At 37.7% G+C, this 18,825-nt stretch overlaps 2 protein-coding genes across 3 annotated transcripts; one reads left to right on the forward strand and one right to left on the reverse strand.

The window, feature by feature from the left end:
* Nucleotides 1-76: 76 nt before the first annotated feature.
* LOC123307849 lies at nt 77-15,964 on the reverse strand. 2 transcript variants are annotated; one of them, XM_044890308.1, is made up of 6 exons: nt 15,734-15,964; nt 15,511-15,680; nt 14,858-15,320; nt 14,546-14,696; nt 753-962; nt 77-512 (listed from the first exon to the last, which is right to left on the reverse strand). In XM_044890308.1, exons 1-6 carry the CDS (start codon nt 15,917-15,919, stop codon nt 265-267), a joined length of 1,428 nt encoding a protein of 475 aa, XP_044746243.1. In that variant the 5' UTR covers nt 15,920-15,964; the 3' UTR covers nt 77-264. The 2 variants fall into 2 exon arrangements, with proteins under 2 accessions (XP_044746243.1, XP_044746244.1); XM_044890309.1 differs by lacking the exon at nt 15,511-15,680 and having other exon boundaries at nt 84-512; nt 15,734-15,870.
* Nucleotides 15,965-16,629: 665 nt separating this feature from the next.
* LOC123306572 (dnaJ homolog subfamily C member 21) lies at nt 16,630-18,486 on the forward strand. The gene has a single exon (XM_044888628.1). The coding sequence runs from the start codon at nt 16,730-16,732 to the stop codon at nt 18,383-18,385; it is 1,656 nt and encodes a 551-aa protein (XP_044744563.1). The 5' UTR covers nt 16,630-16,729; the 3' UTR covers nt 18,386-18,486.
* The last annotated feature ends 339 nt before the right edge of the window (nt 18,487-18,825 follow it).

Consider the following 18,825-nt stretch of genomic DNA (forward strand, 5'->3'; position numbering starts at 1 on the left):
ATTACAAAAATGTCATCTACAGATCGCCACCAAGTCTTTGGTTTCCGTAAAGATGTATCTATATAGTTTAGTTCAAAATATTCCATAAATATATTAATCATGCCAACTGGCCGTGAATTGAGAATACCTACTTCATGTGTAATGTTTTTCTTTCAAATCACACACATGCCATCCAGTCATTCTTCATTCGGTATATACAAAAATCAAATCATCAAACTTGAATGTTCAGGGTTCACAAAAGTGATATTTCTCTTTCGTCTAGTTCTACTTGGACATTTTCCTCGATTTTTTCGTTGTTTCCTTCGACGACAACGTGGCAGAAGACCCACTCCTGCTCGTCTTCCGTGTAAACATCTCAGTGATATCACCCTGCAGATGATCAGTATCCTCCGACTTCATATCGTTTCCGCACATCACTACGCTTCTGAGACCTTCCTCACTTAATCCGTTGGATAATTGGTACTTGAGTACCTCTTGGATGCACCTGAGTGTCTCGGTCGAGAGATGATTGACTGAAACACATCCAGAAATATCGTTGAATCAAAAATGATCCCAGTCGTATCGACAAAGATGCTAGCTGAGCATATTCTCTAAAACAGAACACACAACGGCATAACATTCTTCGCGAAACTGTCAGATCGATTGAAAATTCTCTCTTAAAAAGATTAATGATGAATCATTTCCGTTTAGTTACATCCACTTTTCCGAATATTGATTTACCGGTGTCGAAGTGGACTACGTTGAATACTCACAGGATAGATTCAGATGCGTCAGGACAAAGTTCCCTCTGCAGAGGAAATGGAAACCGTTGAGGGTTGTTTCTTTGACGAAGGGGTGGTAGGCCGAGTGGAAGTCTAGGTTGGATATCAGTTCAGAGATATCGGCAAATGGAAGGATTATGCTTGGGGTTGGTGCTGGCGCAGAATAGATCTCTCTAGGTGTAGTAGTATAAGTGTTGGACTCTGGAAACAGATCAAGCTGTCAATGACGAGTAATATCGCAAAAAGCCGCCATGTTACATCCATAAAAAAACACTAAACAGAGTAAAATGTGTCAAATTTCCATGGCCAACCGAGTGCTAAAATAAAAGTAAATGGAGTATACATATTGACTTTCTCTCAAGACAAGACAAGAAGTTTGTCGTCAAGACAAGAATTCCTGTCTTGTCGACCCCCATCTGTGTCGGCGTCAAGAAACAATACAACCTAAATTTCCATATTCCCAGTCCTCATCAGCACTAACGAGGTACCTACGTCAAAAGTGGTTCAATGTCGCGAAAATACTCGCGCTAAGTGACTTCTTTTGACTCCTCACAATCGTCCTCATTTCAATTATTCGCCGACGACAAAAATGAAGTTAATTCGAGTGGACTTGAGATCTCAAATGGAAACAGGAGTATCCAGGAATTGAGTACGGTAATTAAACTCTGAGTTTTTTCGCCGGTTGCGATGTTTTATTTGCGCCAGTAGCTTTCTGCTTTTTCGGGCTGAATCATCAATCTGAGAGAAAATCGTTTAGCGAATATTATAACACAAACATTATTTCGAAGAAATACAGCGTATAAAATTGATATATATCCTTGGACAGTTCCCAAAACAACAGTCAAAGTCCTCTGAAATTGGTTAGGCCAATCTGGAAATAACTCCACAGAAACAGACAAGACAGAGAAGACAAGACAGATAAGACAAGACAAGACAAACAAGACAAGACAGAAAGGACAAACAAGACAAGACAGACAAGCATATTAAAAAAAATTGATTGGGTTTGAATAACGTTCAAAGAAACCAAAAAACTCAAAAAAAACAGGTTTTCGAAAGTTACAGATGGACCCTACCATTTCATTTATCAGTATATGTAGATATAGATTAAATTTTTCTTCTAAAGCTCTAATAGACAACCTATCTTCATCAACAGTTTGTGATTTGACAAAGTCTACTCATATCCGAAGATTTGCCATTTTTCGGCAATGAGTAGCCCAAGTTCATCATTCCTGAAAAAAGCACATGCATGCACGATACGGGAGTGATCCTTTTAGACAATCCCATCTATTTCTGTTCGATATTATTCGGCGAGAATCCTCCCAACGGAAACTTTTTTAATTCAATCTTGGAAACTTTTACGAAGAGTGTCTAGTTCAATAAGTCCGTCTTGTTTGACGTCTATGTCGATAGTATGTCACAATTTTCCCGAAGCAATTCATATTTTCGATATTTCCTTCAAGGTTGACGGTTAAACTTGAAGGCAATCAATCTGTAGTATGTAGCTAAGGGTCTATTTATGTATGAATGTCATTGTTTTAATCACTATCACGTTCTTAGCATTGAATCAGAATAGTTTCAATCGTTGTTTGGATGTTTGACTGTGGATAAATGCTCCAGGAGAAGTGCACAAGTTAAATTCGATTTTATGATTAAGACAATAACAATGATAAGGACTATGATGGTAATAATGATGCATAAATAGACCCTGAATACAAAAAGCGCTTTCGATGTTTTCCTCAGTATGACCAGGCGTACAGAAGTGAAGGACAAAGTCAAATATCTGGATATTGTCATTCGCTTAGAATCCAAAACCAAAAAAACTTGGAAACTCATGAAGCTCAACCCCTTGAGCTGTATGAATTTATCATTCTACATACAGAGCCTTAATATAGTGGTCAAGAACCGAAGGACCCCACTGAAGCCTGAAATAAAGCCTCATCCAGCGTTAAGCCTGTCTAGGCCTCACCGGATCCAATAGGACCACTCCTACGGCTTCGATTAAAGCTGTCCTTGAAAAGATCCCGATTCGTTACAAAAAAAAAATGAATCTACACGAAGAGCAAAATTCAATTTATCACCAATTTACAGAATCAGATGTGGAGATTCCACATACCCTATCCACCGGCAGATAGGTTCTCATCGCGGATGTATCGAGATGAATGAAGCTAATCAGGGCTGAAAAGTAGGCATCGCTGAATGCGAAAATTCAATCGGAGAGGCAATTACGCGGGAAAATTTCAGATTTAATTGGTTGATGGATGAGGACAGGGTATTTTCAGCTCATCAATTCTCGTTGCGGCAACAGGATTGAGAGCTTTTGAATTGATGAAAGGTGACTTCGGATCGACTTGCCAGGGAAAGAAAGTCTGAAGTTTGACTAAGCTGAACGAGAATCGGCTTTTGATATACTAATGGGATACTTTGAGAGAGAGGGGAAAGTTGGCTCAAGAAGCTTCAATCCCCACTCAACATCCCGAGAATTTCGTATGAAAAAATTGTCTCGGTGGAAATGGCAAAAATAACTTCATAATCGAGGTTCAAGCCTAACTTGACAGGATGTGTTGAAAAGTGAGAAAGATCTGATGTGAAGCAGGAGGTTTGGCTCACTTTTTTTCAAATTCATAATCAGGGATGATAAATATCATAAGGAGTGGTACAAAATGTCCAAAAATATCTAATAGATTGATAACTTGTTTATTTTTTTTTATTTTCTTAAATCGCTCAATCGTATGTAGACGCCTTACTTAACATCAGTAGCTAGATATACAAATTGGTTTTTTTTTATTTAGGTACATGTTCGCCAATTACACAAGGCTAGTCTTTGACTCGTACAAATAAACTGCTCCACAACAGTTAGGGATATCGTATTCAATCGTTTTCAAAAGTATGTAATCTTCGAGAAAATCGCTGTAAAATCAATTAAAACTCGATAACAACTTGAATCGATCCAATAAAAATCAGTATGAGACATTTCGTCAATCTTGTCGCCTTTTTTCTGAAGTTTAGTTCTTTGCATATGCTTCATGAATGTTCTTATTTTGGAATGAAGTCAGTTTATCAACGGCTTCGATTTGGAACGAGTTCTCTGAAAATGCCAAAACGTAAATTAACAAACGCTGAGGCTGATAGGGCTATCGGAATGCTCCAGGGTGGCCTAACTCAGGTTGTTGTAGCGGAAAGGCACCAAGTCAGCCAAAGTGTGATATCTCGACTTTGGAATAGGTTAAGGGAGACAGGTTCCGTGTTTCAAAGACCAAGGCTTGGTGGGCGACGCAAAACAACACCTGCTCAGGATCGTTTCATCACCGTTTCGGCGAGAAGAAACCCTACATCTACGGGTAGAATGCTACGGAATACTCTCCAAAATGCAGATAGGGTCCAAGTTTCCATCGAAACCATCAGACGACGTTTGAGAGGGGTGAATCTAGGTTCTAGACGATTAAGAGGAGTTCCATCAACATGTGACCATAAGCGTCAAAGACTGGAGTGGACAAGGCAACATATCAATTGGAACGATCAATGGCGCAGTGTCCTTTTCACTGATGAATCCAGATATGGACGATTTCCAGATTCTCGAAGAATAAGGGTATGGACAATCCCACGCATACCCCGTAATCGTCGCTATGTCCAAGAAGTCCATCCATTCCGAGGGTGTAGTGTTATGGTATGGGCCGGGATATGTTTCAACGGGCGCACAGATTTACACATTTGTCCTGGGAAAATGACCGCCTCACTCTATAGGGAGCATGTCATTGACAATGTTGTGCCAAATTTTCACGCTGCTATTGGTGAAACTTTTCAATTTCTAGACGATAACACTAGACCGCACCGTGCAGCCATAGTTGAGAATGCGCGCGAGGAGCTTGGTATTCCACATTTACCAATACCTCCGCACTCACCAGATTTGAATTGCATAGAACATGCAAGGGATATGCTCCAAGGAAGATTAGATAATCATCAACCTACCCCAGAATCCTAAAATGATCTGAGAGAGCTTCTGCCCCGTTTATGGAACCAAATTCCTTAAGAAATGTTCAACAACCTCGTGTGTAGTATGCAAAGAAGATGTCAAGCTGTTATTGATGCCCGTGGAGGCCATACATTGTATTGATAGTCTTAAAATGCTTGAATTCTCATTAGATAGCGTCCATCTTAGTTTGAAGAGTTGGGTTCTTTGAATTTTTGGTATTTTTCGGTACGTAATAGTCATAATGAGAAAACTAGAAGACGTGAGTGATATCTTATGTTTGAAAAAGATCAAATAAATGAAAAACTATATTCCGAAATTCATTTCATTCGATAAACCCGTTTGTGAGATGTAGTGGACTAAGAATAATATTCTTTCATGGTTTTCCAACAGCCTGTATCTTTTGAACCGAGACGATTCGGAAAATGGTAAAGAAAAAAGGTGTTTCATTTGACCTCAAGAATCTACCGACGAATCTACTGTTAAAATATTTGTACGAGTCAAGGAGTCACCCTGTATACAATTGCAGCTTTAAAACGAAATGACTGAGATTGAGCGGCTTCCCGATTTAGGGAAGGCCCGAAACTGCGTAAATTTCGTCGTGCAGGAAGCGGTCCAGAATTTCGACCCTCTCTCCGAGCTTCCTGGGTCGAAGGGATCCCGCGGCCCCCCCTGATTCGGGGCTTTTAACGGGCGAAATGCATGCGATCATCGATTCAGTGACCCAAAAACTGGGACCTGTCCGCACCAGGAAAAATACGGTCGGTAGGCCCGTCGATCTTGTTCGATGGATGAGAACCGCTGTAGGTAGGTTATCGCAAAATCCGGAAAGTTGCACCCGTACATCAGAAAGTTTTCGGAGTCGACTGAGAGAGGGTGCTATCGATCCGGTCGGCCGAGAACCTTGGCTTCCTCCGGAGATGTTGGGACGTGCGAAATGAAAATGACACTTTTGCCTCGGAACGTGGGAACGACTATCAATTAAATAAATTGATTTCATCTTTTTGGAGATTTTTCGATAGTCACCTTTCGAGTGGATTATTTCTCAATGACAATAACCGTAGATGGAAATGTGATACATATTCTGAAAGAGCAACTCTTCTAGTAAAAAATCTGAAAATTTTATGGAACTCTATGCGGCCGTTCGTTCTTGACGATCATTTAATTGATTCCATCTTTTTGGAAATTTTTCGATAGTCACCCTTAGAGTGGATTATGTCTCAATAACAATAACCGTAGATGGAAAAGTGATACAAATTCTGAAAGGGCAACTCTCCTATATACTCCATTCACATTTATTTTAGTAGTCGGTTGGCCATTAAATAATTTCCTCAAGTTTTTGTTACTAGAACGAAGTAAGGTTGGCACTCATGAAATATCGTTAATGCCATAACGCCGTTGCCACAACTAATATCAATTTTTATTACGAAAATGCCGAAAGTTATTGAAAAAGGAGACAGGGTTTCAGGAAGTGCTATTTAGAATTGAGGTCCGCTCATTCAAATAGTTATACCCTGATATTCTAAAATCCACAATACGTCAGACGGTGGCGAACATATTCAATGTAAGAGAATAGAGAATTTATATAATGTTTCATCTGAATCAAAACGACTTATATTTCAGCTGAATATTTCCCAAATCAGAAAGATTGCGAATGAAGAGGATGACAAAGAATTTCCTTCTATTGGGAGACCCAAAAAAGTGGTGGCATTTGAGAATTTTATGTTCGAGTGAATTAATGCGAAAAGTTTACTACAGGATTTTCGATGAATGTCATCGTAGAATAAGTTCCCGAAAATTGATTTTTCAATTTTTCATTTGACTTGTCCTATACATTGTAAATTTCTTAAGGTAACAATAAATACCTAATTATTATTATTATATCAATGCATTAAGATGAACAGCCACAAATACGCGCCAGTTATCCTGTTAATTGTTTATTCATGTAAAATGTTTGTTCAAAGGTGAAGTTCACCTTGACTTGAAACTTCCTTTAATTTCTTTTACTTATATTGATGAAAGATGATTTTTGTTGAAGAATTCAACATTCTTGTAATAATCTGTTAATTCATTCGGGAGATACCCATTCCCAACCACTGCATCATATGCATTTCATCTTCGTGTTAATATTTTTGAAATCTACAACTGATGTAACGTAGTCAAACTTTAGCCAAAAAAAATAACGAACATTAACTCTCCTCAAGCTAGTGCATATTATGATATTATACTGATCTCTTGTATTTGCCATGGAAATAACTGGATTTGGTATGCCTTCAATCAGTTTGTATAAACTTCAATTATGTTCGTCACATATTTTCCGAAGAGATTCGACATTGTGATAAAATACGTAATAACAGAAACTTTTACGTAGAACGGGCAACATAGCGTTGATTTAAAACCGAAAAATGTTTTGACATGCTTCATAACCCCAAATTTTCGTACTATACACAGTATAATGTGTCAAATTTCCATGGCCAACTGAGTGCTAATATAAAAATGAATAGAGTATAGTAATAAATCTGAAAATTTCATGGAGCTCGATGTAGCCCTTCGGTCTTGACCGATTCCATCTTTTTGGAAATTTTTCGATAGTCACCTTTAGAGTGGAGTATATCTCAATAACAATAACCGTAGATGTAAATGTGATACATAATCTGAAAGGGCAACTCTTCTAGTGAAAAAACTGAAAATTTTATGGAGCTCGATGCATCCATTCCGTCTTGAGGATAATTTAATTGATTCCATTTTGACTGAAACTTTGTATGGGTATTCTGAAAAGCCACCGCTTGTCAGATCCGAATCAGTCGGTTCTCAAAACACACCCTTTGTGCCAAACGCCCAAGGTAGGAAAGTATGTGTGAATTTCGACGCAGTCCCTATTGTCCCTCCATTAACGCGTGTCCCGTCTTTACGGCACTACGTTCAAGGCAGCAGGATAGCGGAAGGACAAATCAATGCAAATTGGTGGCGTAATCTGCAGGGATCATTGACGGTCCATTCGGAACGATGCTGGTAGTGAAAATTGGGGTAGAAAGTGGAACACGCTTTCGGATCAATTCGGAGTATGTCGGCGAAATAGGGACGGACCAATTGGTTCATTTTGTGCGTAAAAGAACCTCCGAATTCAGACACCGGCTGTTATAAAGCTTGATCGGGGAATCAACGCTTGATTGACGAATAGACGTCAATTCGTTTTCAATCGATAATCCAGAATATCATGCATCAAATTATGATGTTCATACGTCCATTCAATTATTTTCGATTGCTACTTCTTCAATAAATTCAGAAATGAAAAGGTTCCAGTGATTTCGTTTTAGAAATCGAGTGACTATCGAATCGTTGATAGGGCAATCAAAGTTTTATGAAACCCGCTTTTAGAAAGTTATACTCCAGTTGGAATTTTGTGGCTTTGAATCGATGACAGGAGATTTCAATGCTTTGATAGCCTCCTTGATAGTTTCTCTCAAGGTTTATGTCTGCTCATTTTTCCATTATGAGTAGTTCTGTCTGAATAAGAGTCGTGCAAGAACCTAACTGCAGTGAACTCTGGTGCTGATTTTTGTATCATCTACGTACCATTTCATGGTATTTTCTTAGATACGAGTATTTTAGTTGGTGAATTCCCTTTCACATTTTATTTATTTATTTATTCATTTCCTTGCCTGTACCTTCCCAAGGCATTCTGAAAATAGCCTCATGGGTTACCCCATCAATCACTAGATAAACAGGGGTGAAATGATCTGTAATAATCTCTGTACCTTGAGGAGTTTTTTTCTTGTGCTTGTTTGATCTGCTAAAGCAAATCATACTTCTGCCAAATAAGTTATTATTGGTCTCAAAATCATGACCAACGTCCATCGCAGTACCTACTTTGAGGTTATAGCCCCTAGTTTCACCAGACATATTTCTGAACGCCATCAGAACTTTTATGGCTTATGTAGCAGTAATATTGACATACCTCTCTCACAGAATCTTACTGTACAGGCTTATACCCAGTTATTCGACTTCAAATCTATGATATCTCCATTTAGGCCCGGTACTTTCACGTGCGAATAACTAAATTTATTCGATAAATAAGTCTTATTCTTAGGATAAGTAAAAATGCAGTCTTTTCACTTTCAGATAGTGTTATTCATCGAATAAATCTGTCATTGAAACTCGTCAATAAAATTTTATTTGTCATTATTGGTTGAATTTTTAATATTCTGGATGTATGGTTATTTTTTGTGTGATTTTCACGGAATATTTGCTTTCTAGTTGGAATTATAACAATTTCTACAATGAGGTCTCTTATTTTACATTAATCAGTGAAAAGTAGTATACCGTGTTTTCACAGAATTGTTATTCATCAAATAATTTCATCTGAAAGCACCGAAATAAGGTATCTTTCAGATAGGAAATTATTCGACAGATACTTATTGACAGTGAATAAAATTTATTCGAAGGTGAAAGTAACGAGCCTTATTGGGATAGATTTAATGGCTGGAAGCTTACACGATATTGATGTGGTCTTGGTTGAGTTGATAGTGAGCTTCACAGACGTTAACCATTGGTCGATACTTCGGTATTTGGAGTTATGGCCATGAGACGAGCTTCAATTCTCTTCATTTTGGCCTCTCTTCCTTCGATATCATGGAAGCTTTATCCCATTTTATTTTTTAGGAGCTTTTCAGTGTAGATTGATGAGGCACCACGAATATTTTTGCTGGTGCCACTCTAGGCATGTTCCTTCAAAGAGGTACTCTTTTGTTCACCTCTCATTCTTGTACTCCTGCCTTATACTGAGCTTTCCCTAGCCCAGAAAAGGGTCCAGGTACTGTACTTGATGTTATCCTCGATGTCCTTCCTCCGTCGATGATTTCATTTTCTCAAAATGTCACCTTGTTTCCTCCAGACAGTTGCTCAATGGTGTTGCGGTATTGTCAGCAGAGGACTCTGTCTATGTGAACCCAGAGCTCTGAGCGTAGCCAGGCTTTACATTGGGGAGTATGTGTGCCCCATAAAGGTAAAGTTATCTTACGAGATAACTTGTCCTTATCTGACCTAGCCTAATCTGATACTTCTCTCAGCTGTCGAATTACAAATTGACCTTTTGTTTGGTTGGTAAAGCTTTAACGTGCAAATGGCGCAAATTCTAATCGCACACTTCACTTAAACATACTTTGCCGTCTTCAAAAAACAACCTTCCACCCTCACAATTGTCTTTTCTCTTCTTCTTGTTATTACAGCGTTTTTTATCTGTCCGCATCGCACCCGGAAACGTGTTTCTTCCACTGCCCCACGAAAGGGGATGTTCGAGGGTAGGGTAGATCTTGAGGCGACAAGAAACCAAGGTCGTGGACGAGAGGGTGTTGGGGTATAACAAGATTTCCTCGTCAGCGACGACAGCGACAGGAATACAAGCATGGGGACCTCGTTTAAGGGTTGTAGATTCAAGGAAATGAATCTTGTAGGGTAGGGGGGTATGGCGCGTCGTTGAATATGCAATTTAATTCTTGGTCAGAGTTTGGTCAGCCGAGCGAGTCGGGAAGATCCAGAAATCTAATTTGGGGGCGGAAGCGAAAAGTTGGAGGGGGGGGGATATATATCGTTGAGAGGAAAAAAAGGTGATGGGCTCATCCTCAAGCGGAGCTCCATCCATTTATGATCCAGATTTCTGAATAGGTGGTTTTAATTTTCAGAGCCGATTCGGAAAAATGGTGAAGGCAAACCTCAAGAATCTACTGTTAAAATATTACTACGAGCCAAAGACTCAGCCTGTATAAGTTACAGGCTGAACTACTGAATCTATACTTTTATTTTAGGGAAGTGTGTATGGGTACTGTTTATATATTTCACTAAATGAGGTCAAATAAACAATCTGAGAAATTAAAATTCAGATCTTCTTTCTGTTCATCTAGTTGCCTTCGACAGATTGCCACACAAAAAATGGCACAAGAGCCAGGTGGACGATATTTAACAGGAATCTCAATCTGATATTCTTTATTCGAATCGAAATATTGGAAACATTTCCATATTATCGAAATTTACCAAGGACCGCATCTCGCTTCGCTCGAACTGGCACATTTTTCCATATCACATTCCGTTTGGAAATCGCCAATTTTAAGCTCAAGGACACGTACTTCCGACCTCGTGAATTCTCAGTGTTCCGTCGTATGCCCAGATTTAATATATGCCCTATTTTGTTCACCGGACTATCGAATATGTTTTGTATTTGAGATATGGAATTTTTTTCTTCAGAATGCCTGGAAAATCTAGATATCGTTGCAATGTACGAGGATGTATTGATATCTAGCTAGCCTAGACCAGTTTCATGCATAAAAAAAAATATTGCGTTACCATAGCAACGAACAATATCTCATTAGAAGTGTCAGTGTGAAGTTTGCGGTCAAAAAAGTGAACCAGAGTTACGCAATAAATTAAAAGAAAGAAAATGTCCACCGAAATTGTGAAAATAGAAAAATTGGAGTATCGAGCCATCATCAAGTACCTGTATTTAGAAGTGTTAAGAGGTAAGCAGATTTACGAGGATATGCTTAAAATCCTTGGTGATCAATGTCCTTCGTATGCGACCGTGAAAAATTGGACTGCAAGCTTCAAAGGAGATACATTTTCCATTGAAGGTTATGGCCGATCGGGAAGGCCAGTTTCTGTGTCATTCCTCGAAAATATCGATGCAGTTCATGAGAAAAATTGCTGCGAAATGGATCCCCAAATGTTTGAATGTTGACCAAAAGCGTGCAAGGTTAGAAGCATCGCGTTCGATCTGTTCTCGATTTGATAACCGAATTGTTACTATGGAATATGGATGAGACTTGGGTACATTTCTACGATCCAGAAACAAAGCAACAATCGATGGAATGGCGACACTCTGGTTCTCCAAGATCTGAGAAGTTTCGTGTCCAAAAATCTGATGGAAATGTTCTTAGTTCAATTTTTGGGATTGCCATGGAGTAATCATGATTTATTTATTGGATAAATTCTACGGGAAAAATTTAAAGAGAAAAGTCGCGGAAAGCAATCCAAAAGTGTTTTGTTTTTGCAGGACAACGCCCCTGCACACAAATCTCAGGAGGAGGTGATAAAAGATGTGGAGGTCTGTTTGCAGAGCAAGAACAAACATTTTTTTGAAAGGTCTAGAGACGTTGCAGGTTCGCTGTAATAAATGTATCCAATTAAGAGGAGAATATGTTGAGAAATAAAATATTTTGACATTGAAATTTTGTTTGGTTCATAGTAGGCTAAGAATTTCTCAATATATCCTCGTAACTACTTTGTTCTAGGTATGGCAATCTACATTTGAATGAGTTAGAAGGTCAGGGAAAAAATTTTCTTTGGGGGTTATTTCAATTAAGTGTCAGGAAGATCTAAAAATATTTTATAGGGAAAGTTCATTTTCATAAACATTCTTCAGGATATTAATCTTCGAGTTATTTGGAATCCTGTTGGCCTTTGCCCGTAAACGCTTCGTTTCCAAGATACAGGATACTCACAGAACAATATCCTGAATTTATTCGAAATGTGTATGAAACACCCTTTTATATATGAACTCCAAAAGCTCTCGGCGCGCGCGCAGCAATCAACTCATACGAAATTTCACTGAATTTTCCGCGGTTCATTTTCGAGGAAATGTATCAGACCTCACGCTCAGGTCCGAGAGATATCCAAATCCGCATTCCGATGCAGTCCTCGTAAATACCAAAGCTTCGTTATTTCGGTTCGGCAGCTGACGCTACTACCGGAATCAATTTCGAAGTTGCTCGACCGTTGATGAATTATTAGGGAACGTTACGGCAAAGGGTAGAGAATAGGAGTCTAAAATCGGAATTTATGGAAAAGATTCACTCGCATAGCCCAAGGATCGATATTTATTGCTCGGGCTTCGTACCCAGAAAATGTTCAAGACATCATGAGGCTGCACGATAAATCGCTGTGGGCATTGAGCTCCCTTAAATGTCACGACCGTAAAAGACGTAATTGGAATTTTGATGAAAGAGGCGAAATTATTATTTTCATGACCCTATTGTTTCGTTCAATCCATTCGTAATGATAAGCTCAATTTGATTATTCGATTTAGATCGTTACGTGAACCGTATGTGCATTCGGTAAATGACAGAGTGATAAAATTCAGTATACTTATACTGAGTCAAACGTTCACGTTCGACATGGATAAGAAGCTTATTTTCTTCTTTTTATTACCCTCCCGGGATATAAGAAGAATATGATATGATTCCAGAAATAAGGATATTTAATTTTCGAAAGTTCGATATACGAGGATATATTGAAAAATTCTTAGCCTACTATAAAATCAAACAAAATTTCAATGTCAAAATATTTTATTACTCAACATATTCTCCTTTTACCTGAATACATTTATTACACCGAACCTGCAACGTCTCTAGACCTTTCAAAAAAAATGTTTCTTCTTGCTCTGCGAACCAGACCTCCACAGCTTTTATAACCTCCTCGTTGGAAGAAAATTTACGACTTTTTAAACTTTTTTCAGTTGAGGAAAGAGATGATAGTCGGATGGAGCCAAACTGGTGAATGAGGGGGTGTTCTAGTAATTCAAACCCTAAATCACGAATTTTTTGCATGGCAACAAGAGTTTTGGTTGCAGGGGCGTTGTCCTGCAAAAACAAAACACCTTTGGATAGCTTTCCGCGTCTTTTCTCTTTAATTTTTTCCCGTAGAGTGGTCAGTAATGTCGAATAGTAATCTACGGTTATTGTTCTACCCTTATCCAATAAATCAATCATGATTACTCCATGGCAATCCCAAAAAACTGAAGCAAGAACTTTTCCAGCAGATTTTTGGACACGAAACTTCTTAGGTCTTGGAGAACCAGAGTATCGCCAGTCCATCGATTGTGCCTTTGTTTCTGGATCGTAGAAATGTGACAAGTCTCATCCATAGTAACAATTCGGTTTAAGAAGTCTACATGGTTTTCAAATCGAGCACAGATCGAATGCGATGCTTCTACCCTTGCTTGATTTTGGTCAACATTCAAACATTTGGGGATCCATTTTGCAGCAATTTTTCTCATGTCCAAATTGACGTGAACTATATGATGAACTCGTTCGTATGAAATACTCAGTGCTTCAGACATCCGTTTTAGCCCAAATCGACGGTCTGATAAAATCATGTCATGAACTGCATCGATATTTTCGGGGACTGACACAGAAACTTGCCTACCCGATCCTTCATCATCTTCAATGGAAACTTTATCTATTTTGAAGCTTGCAGTCTAATTTTTCACGGTCGCATACGAAGGACATTGATCACCAAGGCTATTGAACATATCTTCGTAAATCTGCTTATCTCTTAACCCTTTTAAATACAGGTACTTGATGATGGCTCAATACTCCAATTTTTCGATTTTCATAATTTCCGTGGACATCTTTTTTCTTTCAATTTATTGCGTAACTCTGGTTTACTTTTTTGACCTCAAACTTCACACTGACACTTCTAATGAGTTATTGTTCGTTGCTATGATAACGCAATATTTTTTTAGGCATGGAACTGGCCTAGGCTAACTAGATATCGATACAACCTCGTAGATTTTCGAAGGAACAGAATTTACTGCAGGTAAGATCGACAGCAGGCGGAACTGTTTTATGTGGGTAACCCTGTGTATCACTTTTAACCCCAAAAGTCTAACTCAGATATTGAGTAGATAACAGAATTTTAAATTCTGTTGATGATGGGTTCGTACTTAAGACTAAAACCTAAGAAAGGGAAGCATCTGATGGACGATAGGCGTAAAAAATTATATAGCCGAAAATTTTTGAACGCTTTAAAAACCACAGTTGCTCACGTTCGCTCAGCGAAGCTGCAGATTTACTGAATTTTCTATTTTTGCTCTTCGTCGGTTTGGATTTGTTCTTCTGTCTGGTCACAGATGAAGATGATGATCTCGCTGCAATGACTTTTCCGTCGTATAGCGTCGTAGGTGAGTTTGAGGCGATCTGCAAAAAAGTGCCACGAATGAATGAAGGCTGCGTTTTGAATTGTGGGCCCCCATTAAGTTGCAAATTATTCACATAGGTTCGATATCAGTTTCATCCACTGCACACACTTCATCTCCATATTTCTACCCTTCGTCCGATATAAATATGCTCACACTCACCTCTTCGTATTTCTTCATATAATATTGATAAAAAATCTTCCTTCTGATACTTATTTCATCTTGATTCAAGTAGAACATTTGCAACGACCTCAAAATTTCACTAGCCCCCTCATCTGAGATCTGATTCGCAGAAACGTTCAAGGAAATCAAGATTCTATTAACCCTCAATACGACTGCAAGAATCCTTGCACCTTCATCTCCAATATTATTATTGGACAAATTCAAATAAACCAACGGCTGTTTGTAGGAGTTCTCCATGGGCTCTACAAACTCCTTCAAATCCTCATGGTTGATGCCGCAAAACTTTAAAGTGAGGTATTTCAGTTTAGTGTCTTGGATCAGGCATTTAAAATTTTTATTGTAAGCGTTGCCGCTCAGATTCAAGTCATTTACGTTTGGATTGGTTTGCAAGAAAGCAGCTAGGAGATTTATTTCGTCTTCTCTGAAGTGGGCGTCTTCAAATCTGCAAAGAATTCGAACGAATTTGTAGACGTTGACTTGAACTCGCATCTGATCGAAAGGATGAAAATTTGATACTACTTTTTCGTCAATCCTGGATAAGAGAAATTGGAAGGGAAAGGGGTAACATGGTTGGTGTGTTGTCCATTGAAAAACCGAAAAATGTTATCATTGCGCTCCTTGAAACAACATACTTGAGACTATTAATTGTCAAGTACTTCTCGCTGAATGACAAGTATACTGGAAATGCTTCTCCATTCAAGGGAAAATGTTTCCAAAATATAGCTTTAATCAGTTGTTTGTGAACCGATTCCAAAACAATTATTATAACAGGACAGTGCACCCTCTCATCGTCTTTAGGAAGCTTTAAATGAATCGTTTCAGTACGTAGATCGTTCAAGAACATGATTTCCTCACCCGTGTTTTACTAGGAATTGCATCTTGATACACAGCTTTGATTTTGGGTTCATAATCCTTAATAACTTCATTCAAACTCATTTTGAACATTTGCATCTCACTACTGAGCTGATTGGATTTTGCCAGTTTGATCATGCTCACCTTATCTTTAGAAGCTTTATTCTTAGCTGCTGAAGATGAGGACATTTTGGGAAGTGAGAACTCTTGACACAATTTCTAGAAAACAATGCTTTCACGTGAAAGCAGCATTCTTATTTTTTTCCAAGTTAGTGAAATACAGAAATCTACTGTTACGTGAAAAAATTCTGAACTCATTGAGTCTGTGAAACCTTAATGTACATAGAGAAAATATGTTCCAACTTTATTCGATATGAGAAAAGTGGAAGATTGAATGGAATTGGGAACAAATATAGGTACTTTTGAGGAGGAGGTTTTCCTGTATTCGGTCGTGGTAAGCTCTAAAGAGACTATCAGGATTTCGATCAGTTACTTTTCGTAGAGAACCCTCACGGTTCACAGATCAAACTTCTGCTCTGCTACAGTTCAAAATTCAAGTCAGGTAGTACGACCTGTGTGAGTGTGGAAAGAGAGTACCTAAAAACAACACATTATCCTAATATCTCCTAATCTAGGTTTTCCTTCTCTGAGAAAATGTTGATTTATAATTTTAATTATTTTCGGTAAAACTTGTGATAGATAGAATAGATAAAATAGTTTATTGTGATATAAACATGATGTTACTGAATACAACGCGCATCACCCCATACCGTAATAAAAAGTGATCATTGTGTCGACTGATTCGGATCTAAGCAAAAAAGAAGAAATAGCAAAAAAAGCAAAAAAAAAGAAAAAGAACGGATTTTAATTTTGTGTTTCTCTTCTGTGATTCTAACCAAAAGGAGTAGTTTGACATCAATCAACCTCAAAACAATAATAACCATTCCTGACATTCGAATACGTGCGTTGATAAATTATAAACAGAAAGTGTATTCCAAAATGCGTTGCCACTACGAAGTGTTGAATATTTCAAAGGAAGCTGATGATGCCGAAATAAAATCATCATACAAAAAGTTGGCCCTAAGATGGCATCCTGACAAGAATCTGGAGGATGTAGAAAATGCTAAGGAACAGTTTCAACTGGTACAACAAGCTTACGAGGTATTGAGTGATAGACAAGAGAGAGCATGGTACGACAGACATCGTGAACAAATTCTACATGGTGCAAATTCCGACTTCGCAGATAAAAACCTTGATGTCTTTCAATATTTCACAACTGCTTGCTTTAAAGGTTATGGTGATGATGAAAACGGATTTTATACAGTTTATAGAAAGGTTTTCGATCAAATTGCCAAAGAAGATATGGATTATTTCGAAAATAAAGAAGATTTCGTTAATATTCCATCATTTGGTTCATCAGATAGTGACTATGATACAGTAGTGAATCCCTTTTATGCCCATTGGATGTCCTATTCAACGAAGAAGAGTTATGTTTGGCTAGATCCTTATAGTATTAACGATGTGAGGGATAGAAGGTATTTGAAGGCTGTGGAAAAGGAAAATAAAAAGGTTAGAGCCAAGGCAAAGAAAGAGAGAAATGAAGAAATCAGAAACTTGGTCGCATTTGTGAGAAAAAGAGATAAACGAGTACAAGCCTGGAATAAGTTGAATGCAGCTAAAATAGAAACTAATCGTAAAAAGTTGGAAGATTTACGAAGACAGAAATTACTGGAAAACAGAAAAATGAATGAATCACAGGTACAAGCAGAATGGACTAAATTTGAAAATATGTCTTCTCAGTTGCACGAGATCGAGAAAAATTTGAATCAAGAATTTGGGAATTCTGATATTAGTGATGATGAATACAATGATCTCTATTGTCCAGCTTGCAATAAATTGTTTAGAACTGTGAAATCTTTTCAGAATCATGAGAGTAGTAAAAGGCATAAAGAAAATGTTGCAGTTTTGAGGGCACAGCTGTTAGCAGAAGATGGGGATGAAAATAGTTCAGAAACAGATAAAAACTGTCTTGAAAATAATCTAGAAGAAATTGATAGTGAACTCTCTAGTGGTAAAAGGCTTACTAATCAAAGTGAAGAGGATTCAGATGTGTATGAAGAAGAAATTGACTTGGAAATTCCTAGAAGAAAGAAGACACAAAAAACAAAATATTCTGCTTCCCAACATTACATGTCGCCAGATACAGATTCTGAAGACGTACCTACTAGCAATTTACACAAAAGACCTAATAAAGTAAAGAAAAATAAAAATGTACTGAAGATTGAAAGCACTGATGATGAGTTGAAAATGTCCACACTCCCTGCAAGTTCCAGCTCTGAAGATTTCAGTTCCTCAAAAAAAGGAAAGAAAAAAAATAAGAAGAATAAGGCAAAAAAAGCACAACCAGCAGAAAATGTGGATGTAGCACCAGTACTAGAAGATGAAAAATCGTTAGCGAAAGAAAATATTTCAAAAGATATTCCTTCTAAAGAAAAAGCATCAAAATTCGTATGTTCAACTTGTTCAAAAAATTACCCTTCAAAGAATAAACTATTTCGTCACTTGCAAGCTGAGGATCATGGTGCTCCTCTGCTTTCCAATCAAACTGGAGCAATTAGTAAGGGAAAAAACAAGAATAAGGGCAGTAAAAAATGATTATGTATATATGTGCAAATAAACTATTTAATGTATTTTATTGTTCATTCTAGTTATAAGTATATGTATAGTAAAGTGAATATGAAACATCTGTAGTAAAACTGAGGATTTTTTATTCTTGATTATAATTATTGTTCAAGTGAGATGAATGTACCAGTTTTTCAAGGAGTATAATAATTCAACAGAAAGATTAACTAACTCTATAATCTTGATGCTCTTTCATGAAAAATTACAAATAATTCGAATGAAACATTGTCTAATAGTTGAGATAATTTTTGCTTGAAAATAGAGGAATCAGAGAAATCAAATAATTATCTGATTCAATTCAAATCCGGACGCAGTTTAAAGACATCTCAGAAGAAACATAGAAATGTTTGACAATTAAGTAACCTAAAAATTTTATAGATCGCAGGTATTTTTTACGAGGAGCTAAATGCTCA

Source organism: Coccinella septempunctata, chromosome 2, assembly GCF_907165205.1.
Source record: "Coccinella septempunctata chromosome 2, icCocSept1.1, whole genome shotgun sequence".
Taxonomy (NCBI): Eukaryota; Metazoa; Arthropoda; class Insecta; order Coleoptera; family Coccinellidae; genus Coccinella; species Coccinella septempunctata.

What these genes read in the sequence shown, in the direction of transcription:
- LOC123306572 (XM_044888628.1), top strand. Translation starts at nt 16,730, where the DNA reads ATGCGTTGCCACTACGAAGTGTTGAATATTTCAAAGGAAGCTGATGAT.
- LOC123307849 (XM_044890308.1), bottom strand. Translation starts at nt 15,919, where the DNA reads ATGTCCTCATCTTCAGCAGCTAAGAATAAAGCTTCTAAAGATAAGGTG. An exon ending in TTGACAATTAATAGTCTCAA is followed by an intron (nt 15,321 to 15,510) that starts GTATGTTGTTTC and finishes AATTCTTTGCAG; the next exon opens with ATTTGAAGACGCCCACTTCA. An exon ending in ATATGAAGAAATACGAAGAG is followed by an intron (nt 14,697 to 14,857) that starts GTGAGTGTGAGC and finishes ACTTTTTTGCAG; the next exon opens with ATCGCCTCAAACTCACCTAC.